The sequence below is a fragment of the Temnothorax nylanderi genome, unplaced genomic scaffold (assembly GCF_030848795.1).
Source record: "Temnothorax nylanderi isolate EJ_2023f unplaced genomic scaffold, tnyl_v1.0 TNYL_tig0037_pilon, whole genome shotgun sequence".
Lineage (NCBI taxonomy): Eukaryota > Metazoa > Arthropoda > Insecta > Hymenoptera > Formicidae > Temnothorax > Temnothorax nylanderi.
This window is the reverse complement of record NW_027249099.1, coordinates 379,599-397,776: the sequence shown is the minus strand read 5'-3', so window position 1 is coordinate 397,776 and position 18,178 is coordinate 379,599. Positions and strand designations below refer to the sequence as shown.

Genomic DNA, 18,178 nt, shown 5'->3' with positions numbered 1-18,178 from the left:
GACATATACATGTGGCGCAATGTAAAACTTTTGTCAGATATAGCCATTAAGTTTCTTATTTATAAATACGTCAATGACGGATTTAAAAATAGTCAGGATTAATAATGGAAAGACCTCTTTTAAATAAAGATTGATAAAAATATTTGTCTTTAAGTTCGATAAAAACTTCAGATTGAAAATGTTCTTAGATTTTGAAACTTTTTTGCTTCAACGTCCTGTACATAGTCTCTTAGTAAATAGGCTTTAGGAAGTTTAAAGGGATTGTCAGTGTAGTGCGGTGTCAGTTGTATCTCTGAGAGTCCGTGATGTTGTTACAGCTTTAAAACTTTAATGAATAATACATACATCAAACGTAAGCCCGAATAGGACATGTTTAGATGTAATCCTAGCTGAATGACTCGACATTTCAAGTTACAGTTTAATTATAAAATTATAAATATAAAATAATAAATATATATAAAATAATAAATTATGAATATTGTATATTAACTTTAATATTAAATATGTCACGTACAACATTAAAAGAATTAGATGTAAAATGTAAATGTGCTTGATGTGTTATAGATCGCGTTCAATCGCGTTAAAAGTAAAATTGTTCGTAATTATTTCCCTAAAAAATACGAATAAAATAGTACATTGTATACAATATTTACATGCATAATACGTTTTATCTATATTAAAAATCAACAGTTTTAATAACGATGTTTGCGAATATGGCTCTCGAGTCCGCAAAATTCTCGCGAAAGTCAATAACCGGCCGCCACGTTCGGTCCAATTCACGAGTCATATGGATGTTATCGTCGAAAATGAAAATAAAAATTGTCGAGTACTTCGATAAAACTACGTCAAAGTTAAATGAGATCGGAAGCTCTCGATCAAACGCGGCGACGAGCCGTCAATCAAAACAGCCCCGTCCGTCGAAGATATTGAACGAATGTCGATTGAATCGCTTTTCCTGTGAGATTGGAGAATTCTTATTTGACGTAGATTCCAGCGCGCAGCATGGAAGCGCGATGAGAGAAATTATGCCTATAGAAATTATGCAAAGCAGCGATCTCATTTTCTTGTGTCAAGCTCCCTCTCTCTCTCTCTCTCTCTCTCTCTCTCTTTTTCTTTCTTTCTCCTTCTCACTATTCTTAATTCACATTTTCTCGCAAGATCACCGTTGACTTTCATCAGACGATCGAAAATGTAAATCTCACCATCCCTTCTAGGTGATACGCTCGTTTTTAGTTTGTACCTCCTCTAGAAGAGATAATCTCATGGATGATTCAGTCGCAAATTTGTATTTCCGAGAAAAGCCAGCGGCGCCTCTTTCAAGCGTAATTTCCTTGAAGAAAAGGGCGAACGATTGCTTCGATGATCGATTGCCGGTGACACGGTTCTTTTAACTTTTTTTTCCGGCTTATTTCGCCTCCCAGTCTCTCATCATCATCTTTTCAGCTTATTTCTCGACTTTCTGTTCCTCAACGGAACACGCTCAACCGTCCAGAAGCCGTTTTTTCCACGTGCAGTTATTGACCTACTGAATTACCGTGTGCCTGGATTCGGCGATGTACTCTTTCTCGGGTGTGAGGTGATGCACGATACCCGGAAGGTCGACAACTATGCCAATATCTAACCGGAGAGAGAAAGAGAGAAGGAGAGGAAAAGAGAGAGAGAGAGAGAGAGAAAAAAGGAGGTGACTACCCGCCTTTACGACAGAAGAAAAAGAAATGCTCGAGATATCGCGAGTTTTGCTCTCGGCGACGCTTTATGTCGGCTTCTACAATGGCCCGTACAATTTGCCGTACTGAATACGAACGACGCTGTTCCGCACCATATACCGGGGATCGCAGTCAGCCATTTCTCAATTCGTTTCGACCTGAATCTCACGTCTCTCTTCCGAGCCGAAGACGCGGCCGCGTTAATGCCCCCGCAATTATATACGATCGTCATCGTTGATTCCGTCGACATCGTAGGAAATCGTCGCCGTTATCGACATTTCCGACACACACCGACATCCTCGGCATATAAACGTAACGGCGAATCCGATGGAAAGTCCGACGAGACGGAAATAACGTTAGACGGGGACAATACCTCGATGACGCAGTTAATGCATTCTCCTGATAGTTCGCACGTTACCCCGAGTTTTACAGCTCCGCGCTCGCATTACATCCCGGCTCGAGCTTTATCGGTATTCTAGAGAACGACATACGCAGGTTTTTTTTTCCCATCACAATCTCGATATCCGCGCTACGCGCTCACGCCTCAATGCGGGCTTTTAGCTTAATGAGAGAATGGGTCATTAAAATTTGCTCGAGGTCCCGTTTTAAGTCCGCTGTCAAACTACCTAACGTTTTCGACATCGACGTGGGCTTAATTCGTAATTAGAAACGCGCGACCCGTAGATTGCGATCTGTAAATCGCATAATTACGTTAATAGCATAAAATGCTTAGAGAGAAATTACTCACTTATTAATTTTACGAATCGTCTGCTTCAGCGCAGGAAAATCCGGCCGGTCCGCGGAATCTTGCGCCCAGCATCGTCTCATTAGAGTAGCTACCTATAAAACGAGATTTATCTTTTAAATTTATGCTCTTTCTCTCTGTAAAAATTCATTTTAAAAGAACGGGCTACTAATAACATATATGTTAATAATACATCAAGTGACATGAATATTTTATGGTGATATGCTGTTGATAATGCTAATGAACGACGCATTGATTATCATGAGCAGATAAATCTCGCATAAATTAATATAAACGTAAATACGCGAGGGCATTTAAAATATTTGCCAGATGATATTTACCTCTTCTTCAACGGAAGCTTCGTCGATTACAGGCCTTAAGGGTGAACTGCCACCTCTTCTGACACCTTCTACTATTTCTGCAACAGAGACGAAGCGTGTTGCGTGGTATCAAAGTTCACAGGGCAATGTAAAAAAATCTTTTCATGAAAAGGAAATAAATAAAAAGAAAGAAAGTGCGCGGAAAATAATCCGCTTGTTGCGCGTAAAAATATCGATTGGGACGCGTGACTGTTATAGGACGTGATAACGTGTTAAAAGAATCAGTCGACGTAATACCGGGGGGTTTCCGCGATGTTGCAATTACTCAGAATTGGAGCGTCCGCATGCAATCGCGCGAAACTACGTTTATTCATGGCTCAGTGGAGTAGTCCGCGCTTACGTCAGACAGCGATGTCCGCTTAGCGCGAGGAACTTTCTCCTTCGTCTCCACCTACCATCGTGCTTCACTACTGTCCACGTATCATTTCAAAGAGCAGCCAGCTACAAATTTTCCGTTAACCGTTTGATCTTCTCGAGTATAATGTCGTTCGTATCGATTTTGTAGCGCATCTAACCCGTATAAAAATTTTCCAATAAGATAGTATATTTACAGATTGACGTGGACATCTCGGGGCATCAACGAACCGTGAAATTGTAATACGTCTGTCTTATTGAGAATAATTTTTATTTCTGTCGAGAGAAAGAGAGAAAAACGAGTCGGCTCTGTGACTCCATTTAAATGTTCTCTTTGCTTATATAAGGCACAATTTATTCTTATCTTGCGACAGAGATTTCGTTTTACGAGGATTATACAATGTTTGAATGAGTGTAAGTTATAGAATATAACTACCGGGACACCTGACAGAATTGTCGACTAGATAAAATTTCAAAAACGGCATTTGCAGGCGTTTACATTTTACGTATATGGCATACGCCAAATTCACAAATAAAAATCATGTCGGAACGGGATGGAGATCAACTTACATAACACCTTACGTTCATGCCGGAACTCTGTCCCGGCTAACGCTGATATATTCGTTCTACAAAATCACGGAATTAGTTAAATGGTTTTCTGGTGTAAACGTCATGAGCAACGTCACGAGAAACGAATTGAGGTAAAATGACAAAGGGATGTAAATGTATCAATGATAACCGAATTTAGTTTTCTTTTATAACTTGTACGTATAAAGAAGCAAAAATAGAGTTTTATCGTAACCATCGTAGTTACTTCTTTTTAAATAAAATCAGTCTTATTTAATCGTCGAGCTGTGAAATGAAATGCAAGCCAATTTTCGCAATTAAAAAGCGATTGAAGCGATACGTTTATTGATAATAACGTTCAATTTACATCTTTGCTTTTTCTGTTTTAATTAATAAACTTCTCTTCAATCTTATTCTTTTTCTCATTCATAATTTTATTTGAAATATTGATACGTGATGAGCAAAACTGAAATGATAGGTATAACAAACAATAGACCTAAATGGAAATTACATGGAAAGATTCCAGTTTGGATGATGTTTCATAGCCCACGTGGCAAAGGAAATATTTGCCAGCACTTCACATGTAGGATCTCCAAATAGATTCTAGTTTGATTCCTGTATATCATCATATATCATGCGTTATGCTCCTTGAATTCTCGAAATAAAAAATTCCGCTAAATTAATGATATACAATTTCATTCAAAAGACAGGAATAAACAAGGAAATTTAAAAAAAATAAAACTATTGTAATAAAAAATATTTTTTATAAACCAATAATTATATACGTAGTGTAAAAAATACATGAAAAGTACAAATAACATATATGTATATATCTAATTAGAACAAGAATATTAGTCGGCCTGACTGGTAGTAATTTATTAGTATGACAAATGGCGAATAATTATCTTATTGAATATATATAATTAGTTAAAATTATAATAGTAATAATGATAATGCATATCTCAAGTATTAAAAATCTTATAATGTGTGCGTGTGTGTACCTGTACGGGCGTATGTATGTCGAAAAGTACTAACAAATTAAATAAACAAGTAAACAATTAAATAAAACAAGTAAAATATATTGTTGTTTATTAGAAATAATGTAAAAGTTCCATGGAATTCAGTAAAAAAAAATTGCAAAAATGAGAGGCATTTTTGGGCTATTCTATTCCAATTACCTAGCGAGGCGTTGCATATTTTATAAAATTCCTCTCCGGCAACACGAAATCAACATCAATTTATAACATGTACTGTCTAAAATGTCTATCTCTTCTAATGAAATTCTGCGCACTCCGAAACGCGCAAATATGTCACAAAGTGCAACTAATTTTGTTCGAGGTTAATACCGGGTGTTGTATTCCGACGGATCTCTATCCTCAGGAGCCGGATGATACGGCCGTGTATAAATGCGCTTATGGCATAATTGATTGCGTATCGAATTCGACCGCGACTACAGAAAACCGAATCCGCTGTCGTGCGTCAAGGACAACGGACACGTACTGTGTCTGTAGATGTCCTCGAGGAACAGGTTGCAGGAATCGCAGTTGAGGGTGCAGTGAGGCCTGCGGACCTCGAGGAGAGGGCTGACGGCCCTCCTGGGACTGGTCCCGCCGTCGGGACTCGGCCCCGGCATTTGTGGCAGGGTCAGGCTGCTTGTGCTCGAAGCGTTACTTCTTTCCGCCATTTCGTCTTCGTCCTCGAAGAGCCTGGCCGTCGATCACGGGAAAGCCAAACTGCCTCGCCGGACAGCCCTTGAAAATTTACCGTCGCGATATCGGATTTTTCTTCTTCGTCCTCTCTTCCTTTCCTTACTTCGTGTACGTACACTCCATGCATGTGTGCATGTAGATACGTACGATGCTTCCGCCGAGTCGGCATACTCGATAAAAATTTTATTTATTCGATAGAAAGTATTTTATAATCCGCGAACATTTCCAAATTCAAGATAATCCTCCGCGCGAAATTTCGCGGTTGAATAGTCGGATGCGGTATATCATGCGGAAAGTTTGTTCGTTAATATCGTACCCTGCGTCTTGACAGATAAAAATTGTTGGAAAGTGTTCCCCCCGATCATTGTGACGTGTGATGAAAAGGGAAAATTTAAATAAAGATTAGAGGTCAGATAGAGAAAAAATTATTATGCTCTCCGGAGCACGTTACTGAGAGCAGATATAGAAAAGGCAGGTAGATATAAGTCATACATTTTCGTGATTTATGTATCATGATTTCAAACGGTAATTCTACTGAAAATTTGCATAAATAATATCTAGACCGCATAATTCTATATATATATATTTTTAAAGATATTTAAGTTTAAGATATAAAATCTAACGCTGGAGTTTAAATTGTCGAAATACTGATACATAAATTTATATCACGCTTCTCTGCATATAATTATGTTATGTTAACATGCATAATAATATGTATTTTATTGTGTTTATCTTGAATCTAATAACAAGTATTTTATACCGAATTAATTTTCATTTGCCGTTTAGCATGCAAGAGAAAGTGTACATGCAAGAGAAGTGTACTCGATGCATTGCGTAAACAGTATCTCTGCAAGCTGTTAAAACATTTATCTTTTAACCATTCTTCTTTCAAGTGTGTATTTACCTTATTTCGTTTGAAAACACGCGCGCGTATTTTGCAATGAGCTAAAATAATATTTATTAGGTATCGAACCGCTTTATTTTTTCAAAAATTGCATTAAAACTTTAAATACTCAGTTATTATTATTATAATTGCTTATAGTTACACATTGGTATTTCCACGACTAATTTCTGCAAATAATAATTGTTATAACAGTCAAATTAATCGATCAATTAAACGAAATTAAGTAAACAAAATTTTTATTAAAGAATTTTTATTAAAGTCACGTTTTTATAGAAAAGTATAGTTTTATTAAAATATATATCTAACAATAATATCTAATGACGAACAAAAACTATTACAGCACTTATATTTCTGAATAGAATCTCAATTTTGTGCTAAATCGATTTATAGAAATTATATTACAGAGCTAATGAATGAAGTTATTATCCGAAAGCTTTCCTCAGAGCGCTCGACATTGAAACGCGATGAGCGTCTTAAAGTTTAATTCGCGTGTAATGATATTATGGTCGATTTATTCGACGGAATTTCGTTGAAAAGTTACGTCTCGGTGGCCTTGGATCTCGCGCTTGACTTCTTTCCTCTTCAACCCCTTTCCGTCATCTTTATCTGATCGTTTTACGTCCAACGACCCTGTTTTTGTTCGAGAGTTCACGAGTTCGTTTCGAATTTTCGCCGAGAGACGCAATTTTCGTGAATAGTGGCAATTAGATCGAATTACACGTAATCTCCGTTTAATGACTTCCCGTCTTAGGCCGGTATTCATAGTTGGTTCTTATTTTAAGATCGTCTTAAGTAATGTCTTAAGATGCTAATACGGCTCTGTGATTGGTTAATGGCATCTTAAGATCGTACTTAAGACGGACTTAAATATAAGATTCAACTATGAATACCGGCCTTAGAATATATTCAAGACTAAAAAAAAACAACGTTAAATTGCCATCTTCACTTAAATGGAGCAATAAGATTGAGAGCTACCGAAGGTTACCGTAGTAACTGAAAATCAATAAGAAACAACTGGTTTCCGGAAAGAAACTCAAAAAGTAACAAGCCACTTCATTAAAACACCAAGCGCAAATACCTATCTCCGCTACACGTAAAGCAAAAAACTTTCCGGGAATTACTCGGACGGACCATCCAATTCGCTTTAAGGTTTAAGTGATAATCCGCAGGTCCTCTTTTGCCTCAGAGGAATTTCGCATTAAGGAAACACTCGCGCTTATATCGCCCTTTCCGGCCGGGTCCACCTTGGATCTTTGCTCCCAATTCCACTGACCATTAGACTTTATCCTAATACATATGCCGGCTTTAACTTTCCAACACTACTATCATTACACGACACGCCGTATTTTTTCATGGGACGCGCGAACCGCAAAATGTTCATGAAACGAGGGAATTGCTTCGTTCGTGTCGCCGTTTCGCCGGCAGCCGAAAAATGCCTTGCAAAATTAATGACCACAAGCCGCGAGCTCGTAACCTCGATCCCGCCGTCGAGTAAATTAGCACGAATGCATTTCACCGTTATTCTCCAGGAAATAAAGTCGGGACGTTTTGCGAGTGAAATATTCATGGTACAAGAAACTCGACATTAACGTGGATATCGATATTGGATCGTTATATAATGCACATTTATCTCTCGGTTTATTTCCCGCTGGGTTTATGCAACAGAAAATCTGAATATTAATATAGAACTCTGTTGTATTAAAAATTAGTGTAAATAGTGTAAAATTCAAAATAAGATTCTTAGATATCTTCAATCAAATATTTTTTCTTGTGGAAATTGTTGTGATCCGTTTATTTCTAAGCCTGAAGCTAATGTCTCTCTTTAAAAATAAAAGTTGTATTTTCCTCTGGGAAATCCTAGGAAATACGTTCCCAGGACGTTCCCAGGATTTCCATCACGGCCGCATGCACGAGAAATGCGAAAGGAAAACTTCGGAAGTAAGAAGAAAAGCAAGAACAACATACAGAAACTGAACTACATTGTAATTTCGCACTGTTGCAAGCATGCAGCAACAGGACAATAAAACGACACGTCTGTCGCGACAAAAAAGCACTCGAGAGCGAGATGTAAAAAATAAAGGTTTCGTTCGCGCGACGCTAAGAAATCGAGGTGGAAATAAAAGGTTGTATAGTAGAGCGAACGGCCGGTGAACTCGCGCAGGAAATGCAGCAGAAACGAGTCGTTTACGACGCTGTCTGATCGGTTATGCGATCTATCACTTGTCGGATTACCATGCGCGCTACCTCTCGTCGAGTTTCTCGTAGAGTTTCTCTCGTCGGGCTGTCAGCAAATCGTACTCACTTTCACAGATCAAACCGCATCGTACGTATAGATGTGAAGTTAAATCCACTAGTGATTCAAGTAAACGAACGATCCGACTCGGGCTAATACTCGTAACTGATGCTGAACACACTTAATAAATCTTTGATCTGCGAGTTTACACTATCAGCGGTTTACTTTGCGTAACAGAGAGGACCACATTATCAAAAATTTGCTTTCAACGTCCGCGTCGTCAAGGAGTTACTATAAGACTATAAAAGGTTGGAAGCTTTTTATAGAAAAATAAAGAATTTCCTTCAATAAGTTTTTTTCTAACTCCTTTGGGGGAATTTACTTTCTTTAGCAAGATAGCTTTAATACAGACGGACTACATTCCGTCTATCGGGGGACCTCTATGGTTAGTGGCCTCTTTTCCTTTAACACGGTCACCGGGATTTATTTCCACGCGCTGCTTTCCTCACGTTCCATGATGCAACAGTAATTGCTTCCGCTCGGCTGTAACGCGGATATTACGAAGGTGCGTCGACCCGGTGCGGCGGTCTTTTCGCACTCAGAATCGATACTGGCGCCGGTTAACCGGCGATTAAATAACGGCGGATAAATCACGCGACGAGATCAAATTTTGCAAACAGTCCAATAGATTCCGATGACACGTTCGTGCGATTTCCGAGAGAAAGAGTGGAGGAACACAGCGCATTGTGCACGCACGTTGTCGGGTATGCCGCTCGCCGAAAGATTTCTCTCTTCCGTTTTAGAACAACACCTACTTATTAGACCGTGGACACGGGCATACTTAAATGATGCCCGATGCTTTCACGTGTCGCTGTCGAGAATATTTTTTCGCCGAAGAGACAAATGGATAGATGGAGAGAAAGAGAGCGACGACGAGAAGAATCTCCGTGGAACGCGCGCGAGAGCCGTGTGCGTTCCAGGACGCGTGAGAGCTTCGACTGAGCTTTCAGACCTCGCTTCAGCATGCTCCTACGGAACTCGCGACACGTTCCATTCCGCGATCGATCCTCGCGGCCGGTCGTCGTGAGCTTGCGAGCTTATGCGAAAACTCCGTTACCGATCGCGCGAGATATCGATTTTCCCGGATATGTGGTGAGCTTCGGCGGTAAAGCTCGAGTCATTTTACTCCGACCAGGCGACCAGTATTACCGGGCGATCAGCATCTACTAATACTCGATACGGATATACATGTCGGATACCCCTCGCGTTTCCCTCCCTTCGAAGCCAGCAGTCGGATCAAGATGTCCTTGCAAGCTACGTTATCAATCTTCGCTGATCATCAATATTTGATAAGATATCAATAAGATATTAATAAAAATATGTATTGAAGTCTTTTGATTACATGTTTTATGAATTATTTAATTATTTATTTTATTGCACATATTAAAATTTTTGCGAGCGTAATAATAGATTTTCCAACTTTAGTAGTCAAATTCAATTAAGAAATAAACTTGCTCGAATAATAATCTGTAATTTTATATTTAAAAAATTTAATATAAAATTATATGCAGTCTATGAGACAATTGATATTTATGTTTTGTTTTAACATGATTTAAACAATACATACAACTTGCTCTGCAGCGACTGTTGGTAACAGATTAGCTAAACTCCAATAGGAGCTTGCAAGCTCACTAGAATTCAAGGAGATTCCTTGAAAAGCTTTAGCAAGTAATGATATCCGGCGGCCGATAAAACGATGAGCGAAATTTCACTTATCAGCAGGCAAAAAGCTCCTTTAAAAAATTAATCGTAAAACCAATGATAATATAAAACGTACAAATAATTTAGTATTGCATTTTTGTTCTCATAAAAATTGTATTAGAATAAATTAAATGCCATTAAATTAAGAGCTTTTTAACAATGAATTTTCTCATATAATTGAAATATATTTGGGAAAAGGTATGCATTATTGATGTCCTTTTAACAAAATCGCAAAAATAGCAAGTAACTGAAATAGCTTCGCAATATAAAATACAATATCTGTAATTTCGCATTGAAAGATGATTTCTGCATATTCTTTGCGCATATCGAGTAAATTATGAATCGAGATCACGCTTTTCGTTAAAATCTATAGATTACCGTCAGCTAAATCGTAACATGTGAACCATCACAAATCGCGTCACGCGACGGTATGTTCGTGATCATATTCCAGAACGTGCATGCTCTGCCTTCAGAAACAAGGGCACAAAAAGTCAATATGCGGTGAAATGAGTCAGTGTGCAGTGAAATGAACGTAGTTATATAATACACGTGAGATTCAAGTTTCCGTTGGTCACTCTTTAAAATGCTAAACCAAAGCGCTCACAGAAAGGACCGTACGATCATGTATCAGACAAAATGATCTGCAGTTTATTCTGATCTTCCGCGTTCATGATTAGCAAAATGCATTTAAGTTGTTTATCGATGGCGTTTTCTGCACTGTCATTGGAAAACAATGTTCACGAAGAATAAAGAGTTTTAGCATTATTTTTCTCTTTATCATTATTTCGCTGGCATAGAAAAATGGACACGATTTTTATGAATTAAAACATTTACATACATTTTTCTATATATATATTCTATATACATAAAATATTTTATATATTTTTCTTATGTCTATATTACTAAAAATTTGCTTATCAAAATTATTTTGATCTTAGTTACAAATAACAGCCAACTGATCTTGTTGCTTCCGGTTAAATTAGCTACAATGCAAGTCATGCATATCGAAAAAAAATTATGCGCGTAACTAGAGGATCGTATTTATTCGCGCAATATGAAACACGATGAGAAGCAATTGCTTGGTATCCGCGATTATCTCGAGTGACGTTAAAGACTCACCCTTTGGAGAGAGTTCGTTATTGTCTCCCAAGTAGAATGGCCCTTGGCGCATCACGATCTCGTGAACGATTATAGCGAAGCTGTACACGTCGCCTTTCTGAGTGCCCTCGGGCAGTCGTATCTCCATCCTCAGCAGCTCCGGAGCTGTCCACAGCTGTTCTGCAAACACCAAATTTCCTGCTCTAAAAAAATCAAAGCGGGTCGAGCGGTTTAACGCGGCCTCTCTTTCTTTTTCCACGCGTTTGATCGTTATTGCAAACATAAATGACAAATATTTGAGAAGTAAAAACATCGTATGTAAATAAAATATTTGTCGCATTTTATAAACTTCTGTTTGATAGAAATTATTGATTAAATAAACATTTTTTCCACGCGTTACTATTGACAAACGTATGTGCGCCGAAGAACTTGTCCAAATAGTTAAATCGCCAAACAGAAGTTTCGTACATTTACTCTCTGACTATTATCTCCATTTCTGTCCGCGTTTCCAGGCGCTTGGAAAATATTTGGCATTGCAACTACGATCATTGGAAAAATATCGCCGCGCGAGAACGCTTTACGGAAACCGGCTTGCAGATACGTACTCCTCCAATAAGCGTAGCTGTTCTGGTCGCTGTCTTCATCCCCATCCGCGCTCCTTCTCAGCTCGTGTAAGCCGAAGTCGGCGATTTTCAGGACGAATCGTGAGTCGACGACGCAGTTCGAAGACTTGAGATTACCGTGACTCTTCACTTCCGACGCATGGAGATACGCCATGCCGCGCACGATATCGTGTATCAGGGATCCTCTGAACACGCGATCGAGCTTTAGCTGCTCGTTCTCTAGTATATCCTGTTCAACAACAAAGGTTTAAAGTATAGCGCGCAGGGTCAATCCTTATGCAACTTTACATCTCGGTCAAACGTTCAAACACATTGTATGCTTTGCTTCAGTATATATTACTATTTACTATATATGCGTATGTCTCTCGATACTCAATATGTATACAGAATATTTTACATTTCATGCGGCTCCTTTGACATACTATCTCTTTGATCTACTGTATAAATTTCACTCGTGTTTAAAACTGCAATTCGTGCAAGGCAAACTAATAATTCAATCGAGTACTTAAAATTGCATTATGAGGCGGGACAGGTATCCAATAAAATGGAGCATCTTTTGTTTCGTATATAGGACGCCTGCAACGTTTATAGACGAATGCAATTAGCAGTCCACTACGTACACTTGCTCGCAGCGCACATTTGCTTCTCGAGTATTAACGCAGTCACATGTACACGTATGTTGCATCATTTCCAATATTATATATATGTACAATATACGATATTGTAGAGAGACATGACTACATATACAGAATGTTTCATATCTTATGTTTTAATCACAAATGTTGTGACCAAACTGATTGATTTTCTTTCAAGGAAATGTCAAAGAAGGCATTATTCTTTATCGTAATTTATCTATTTTTAATATTATATATTCTCTCTTTGTAACTAATGTAAGCTTTAAAATATCCTATTAAAATTAACTTGAAATTAACTGAATCAATCGGTTACACAATTATACAAGAAAAAGATTGCCATTAAAATTAAAATCATAAATTGTAGCAATATACAACTATCTCGCTTTAATTTGATGACACGCGGGACATAATTATTTCCTCGGTTGTTCATCATCAAAACTTTAAATCGGGACACGGAATGCAATTCACCTGGAGAGATCCTTTGGGGCAGTATTCGGTTAGGAGACAACAATGCGGCGGCTCGAGACAGGCACCGTAAAATCGTACAAGATGATCGTGCTGGAGGTCCTTCATCTGCGAAAGTCACCAACATCACCACTCATATTAAAGCCTGTTACATGCAATACCGGTCACTGAAGGAGAAATTACGCGAAGACAACTTATTGGGAATCGTTATTGAGAGAATTGCGTTTCGAAGTGTGTGCTCAGGAGTTGTATTTGATAAATTAAAATTGACAAGCAATAATTCATGAAGCTCGACATACGTTCGCGAAGTCACTCACCCGCTTTAGCTCCAGCAATAAAGGTCTTGAGATCTCCACTTTGTTCCTCGGTATCAGTTTTATAGCGACTTTTGAGTTCTGAAACGAATTGCGATTTCACGGTTGGAAACGGAAATATTGACTGACAATTCTTTGATTGTTGCCTCGTGAAAACCATATGCCTATGAAAAAGTGTATATATACATACACACACACTCACACCATTCTTTATCTTACAAAACGCGACGTGCAAAAATATAAATTGGATCAATGTTGAATAGCGATGAATTTCGATGGCCTTTTTGTTGTTCAGCAACAAATAAGCTTCACGAGAAATAATTCAAGCTATCAAAAGGACGATCGTAAGGATGCAAATCTTATGAAATTTCCTAGAATCGCGCACTTGCGATTGAAATCATTAATAAATCAGTTCTCGCGCTACGTTTTCTATTCGGACGTACTTGTCGGGCGATTGTTTGACGTTTTATTGAAGCAATATCTCTATGAAAAAAAATAGAATGAATATTGATTGGCAGACGCGAACAACACAAGCCGTATTTCAACGTTCATGGAACATATATGTATATTTCGATTGTAGATAATATATATTGGTATTTAATCCTATTAATACCGAAGAATGCAACTCGGAAATAACTCGGAAATAAGTCAGAAAATATATTTTTTCGCGATACCTACGCAAATGCACCATGATTTATTTTTTTTAGATTTTATTTAATATATTAGTATTATTAAAGTTATACTTTGTATGTGTGTGATTGACAACGTTATATACGTGTAATTTAAAAGTAAAATAAACACGAAACGTCTAACCTTGTAAAATCCTGTCGGGACATTGTCATTTCTATCAACTCCGTCTGGCAGACTTGCGTTGTCCTCAGAATAAATCGTCTGGAACAGAGATCGTCTCTTAAATAATAATGAATTAGAAGAGAGTTACGTAAGGCAGGGTATCTTAAGTTACTAAGAAATATTTCAGTGATAGATTCGTTGACAAATTCAAAGTTGACCTTCCTGAAAACTTCAAATATTAAATGCCTTAGTAATGAAACTTTTAACTAAAAGCAAACGCGAGTTTAAATATAGTTAAATAGAGTAAATTGTCATTATAGTGTTGAAACTTCATTTGGAAAAAGCTCTTCACTCACAATTGTTTAAAATCCGGAAAGTAGCTATTGATACCTCGACATTTCAATTATATACAGTTTAGCACAAATTGGTCAAAGACTCTGTCGTTAAATCTGATTTGTATTATCGTGCAAACAAATGTAAAATCAAGGCTAAGTGGCATTTTTCTTCCGTTCTTTCTTCCATTTGTATTAAGAAATATAAGAAAAGAAGTACAGAGAACGAAATTTAAAAACGGCTTTCTCTTTTGCTTTTGCACCGTAACGCTATACGTAAAGAAATGATAAGGAACGCGTCAACAGAATAACGTACAATGGAATAAAGTCTTCTTTATGGTTACTACTTCCGACGCTCCGGAAGTGGGTAAGCACTACTCGCGAAGTATAGTACTTTCCACTATTGTCCTCTTTCCTTTCTTCAGAGAGATTCTGCCTAAGGTACGAACACCATTCTCTCAGGAATAAAATTATTGGAATAAATAAACGTTATCGGAATGAGCACTCGAATGAAAATTCGATCGCCACCGCGACGTCGTTTATTTTATCCACTGTAGCTCTTGTCACGACTAACGTTTATTACGTCCCTAATCCACTTGAATTATATCCGCTTTTCGAAATAATCGAATTGCCGTTTCCGTGAACGAAGCGCGATGAATATTACGCGAGAATCGTGTTTTCCGTCATATTTACCATTTGACTACCGCGAAACCCTTTCGCGATTAGGGAGTACATGGAGCCCCTTGTCTTCGCGCTAGGTATCACGATTACGTCGTCCCAATGCACCTTCCACGTCATGGAGACAATTTCCGCTTCCAGTTTGAAGCGCCTGCAAAACAAACGACAATATTATCGGCGATCGACTCTCGCGGAGGAGAGTCACAGCCGAGGCGCGTTAAAAAAAGAAAAAATTTACGCAATATTTTACGGCCGCGTGATAAACCACGCGCTTAAGCGTATGCGTCGTGGATTAATTCCGGACAATCGCATTATCTTTCTTTCCGACGACAAAGAGTATTGCGCGTTTTTCCTTCGTTGATTAACGAGATGCTTTTTATCAACGGCAATTATCATGCCGCGTATATAACGGAAATATTTTCGCAATGTCTCCGTGCGCTACAAAGATGCAATTTGTCAACTCGGTAGACTTGCGCGTGCGTGTATCTGTATTGCTTGTACGTACATGTATATGCTACCCGTTCGCCCGATAACTGCGAGGATGCATATGCGAACGTGTGCGAACATACGACTTAACAAGTTTGCAACCGGCGCGTCGGTGTGCGTACACGTTGAACAGCGCAAGAGGTAATTACGTGCCGGCGTATCTCATAACGCCTATCTGTTTCAGGCGGGATATTATTCAGCGCATAAAGGCTCCGTGCGTTCGAAATTTCCCGAACTAAATGAGTTCGATATATTCATCGAAAGTTCATCGTCAAACGTTCGTGGGGTGAATTGCGAACGACGAAAGCGCAATCCTGCAATCCTAGATATTTGTTGGGATTTGCGACACCGATACGTGTAGTTTAACCGAACTCGGTAGCATTGTAAACTCACTGCAAATTCTCGCGAATGGACGCATGGATTATTTTTGTATATCCGGTATTTTTGTGTAGCATCGAATTGCGTATCCTGTAGCATTGAAATTCGATATTTTGCGTGCTGCCGGTGCGCAAGCATATATCTGTGTATCAGTTTTTAGTACCCGGCAGTTATCTAATAATATGCGATACGCCGCTAAAAAATGTTATCGACAGTTTCCTTTTTCTCTATGGCTTTTAATAAAATTCCCTCAGATATTTAATCCTAAATTAGCGAATTATCAAGCCAACATACTCGTCGTTTGAACGACGATGAGTATGTTGGCTTTTTGTACGAAGTAATTTCGTGTGTATTTCACAAATGTGTAATATTACAGATGTGTTTGACTTTCGAGGTGAGTTCTCGAGGTGAAACGCGTTTGCGGCTCATCAAAAAGGTATCTTCCACGCAAAATAGTAGACAAGCACAAACTGCATAATTTGACTGATGGCGCTTTGTACTTCGCCCGTTACCACCGTGTTACCGACATCTCGTAAATTATAAAATTATTTCAACACTTTCCAGTAAAATTTCGCGTAAATTAAACTGCTCTCAATAAAAAATGTGAATAATTTCACTCATGATTTTAATCTTTTAAGAAATACTTTCGTTCAACAGACTTCGATAAAGATCTTATAAGATACCGGTAAATTTAATGTTCGACGATTGAAGCGATAAATATCTTGTTCGCGATAATAGTACACTCTATTAAGCAGAGAGATCGTAATGCGCGTTAAAGCAAGTTGTAAAACTGTGCAACTGCGCTATCGCATCCCTGATTAAAATCATGCGGAAATATACGACGTGTGCCAAGTTATAATGGCAAGACGATACGCAATAAACTCCGAAGAAGAGCCGGAGAGGTAGGACGATGATAATAATTACCGAAAGCAGATCGCCGTCAAATATACCAAGCTTAACGTTAAGCCAAGTATAGTACTTCTGTCTAAAACCGTTATTATCTCCTATATAATTTTACGTTTACGATTGCATCGTAATATTGCACAAAACTTTTAAATTAAATTAAATCTGTTAAGCATAAATACTTTTATATTAAAGTAATAAATTTCCTTTTCCAAGTATAAACGCTAAATCTAATCGGCATCGATGATCTATTGAAATTAATTGGGAATGTAATATATTTCAAAGAACAGAATATTTGTGTGGAAATAACTCCATTATATAAAGTGTTAAACGTTTCGTACTGTCAATATGTCGATTGTAAAGGCCTTGGCCTTGGTATTTGTTTTTTTGTAACGTATAGCGAGCCGCTATGGATACAAGGTCGCCGCGCTACCATTCGCCTGTCGATATTCGAGCGAGCAGGTAACAGTGAATGGTCGCTCCATATATTGTCGCGTTAATTTCAGGAGACAATCGCGACAAGTACCAAAAGATACTGAATGCATTCATACCTTATGATTATTATAATACAGATAAGGAATTACATGTTATTTCATGATATTTACAAGGTTCTTGCGTGTCAATAACCCAGGTAGAGCAGAAAGTCACAATAAAGTCAAAATGACATTAAAATAATGATGGTAAAATGACCAAAAATCGTCATTATTTTGTCGTCATTGTGATATCATTTTGACTTTATTGTGATTTGCTGTTCTACCTGGGAAATAGTGCGTCTAATGCACTATGTCCGTTTTTATCAACAATCGCCGTCGATCGAGTAAGTAAACCCTGGACGTGTTCTTTGCGTTATGTCGCAAACGTTCGGCAGCGCCGTGTTAACAGTCGGATTAAAACTCAAAAGGAGTTTTAAGAAAGAAAGACTTGTGTTAATAATTAATCCGCATGCGATCGTAATTTTACTCCATTTTCTTTAAATTTTAACTTTGGAAGTGCCGTGCAAAGTATCGCGTGATTATGATTATGCGTGTGTTTATCGCAAGTGTAGCATCGAGGAAATAAGGAGCTGACAGCGATAAGAGAGGAGGAGGAGGAAATAGCAACATTAAGGTATAATT

The 18,178-nt window shown here is 38.1% G+C and overlaps 1 protein-coding gene across 5 annotated transcripts in view; it reads right to left on the bottom strand.

Moving 5' to 3' along the window:
• Nucleotides 1–18,178, bottom strand: part of LOC139771224 (atrial natriuretic peptide receptor 1) — a 92,770-nt gene that overhangs the window by 25,303 nt on the left and 49,289 nt on the right. For all 5 annotated transcript variants that reach the window (XM_071703844.1, XM_071703845.1, XM_071703846.1 and 2 more), the window contains 8 exons: nt 15,312–15,447; nt 14,308–14,385; nt 13,498–13,575; nt 13,184–13,288; nt 12,063–12,309; nt 11,479–11,637; nt 2,793–2,869; nt 2,455–2,546 (listed from right to left, as the gene is read on the bottom strand). In XM_071703844.1, coding sequence (XP_071559945.1) covers nt 2,455–2,546; nt 2,793–2,869; nt 11,479–11,637; nt 12,063–12,309; nt 13,184–13,288; nt 13,498–13,575; nt 14,308–14,385; nt 15,312–15,447 — 972 coding nt within the window. The remainder of the gene's footprint in view (nt 1–2,454; nt 2,547–2,792; nt 2,870–11,478; nt 11,638–12,062; nt 12,310–13,183; nt 13,289–13,497; nt 13,576–14,307; nt 14,386–15,311; nt 15,448–18,178) is intronic.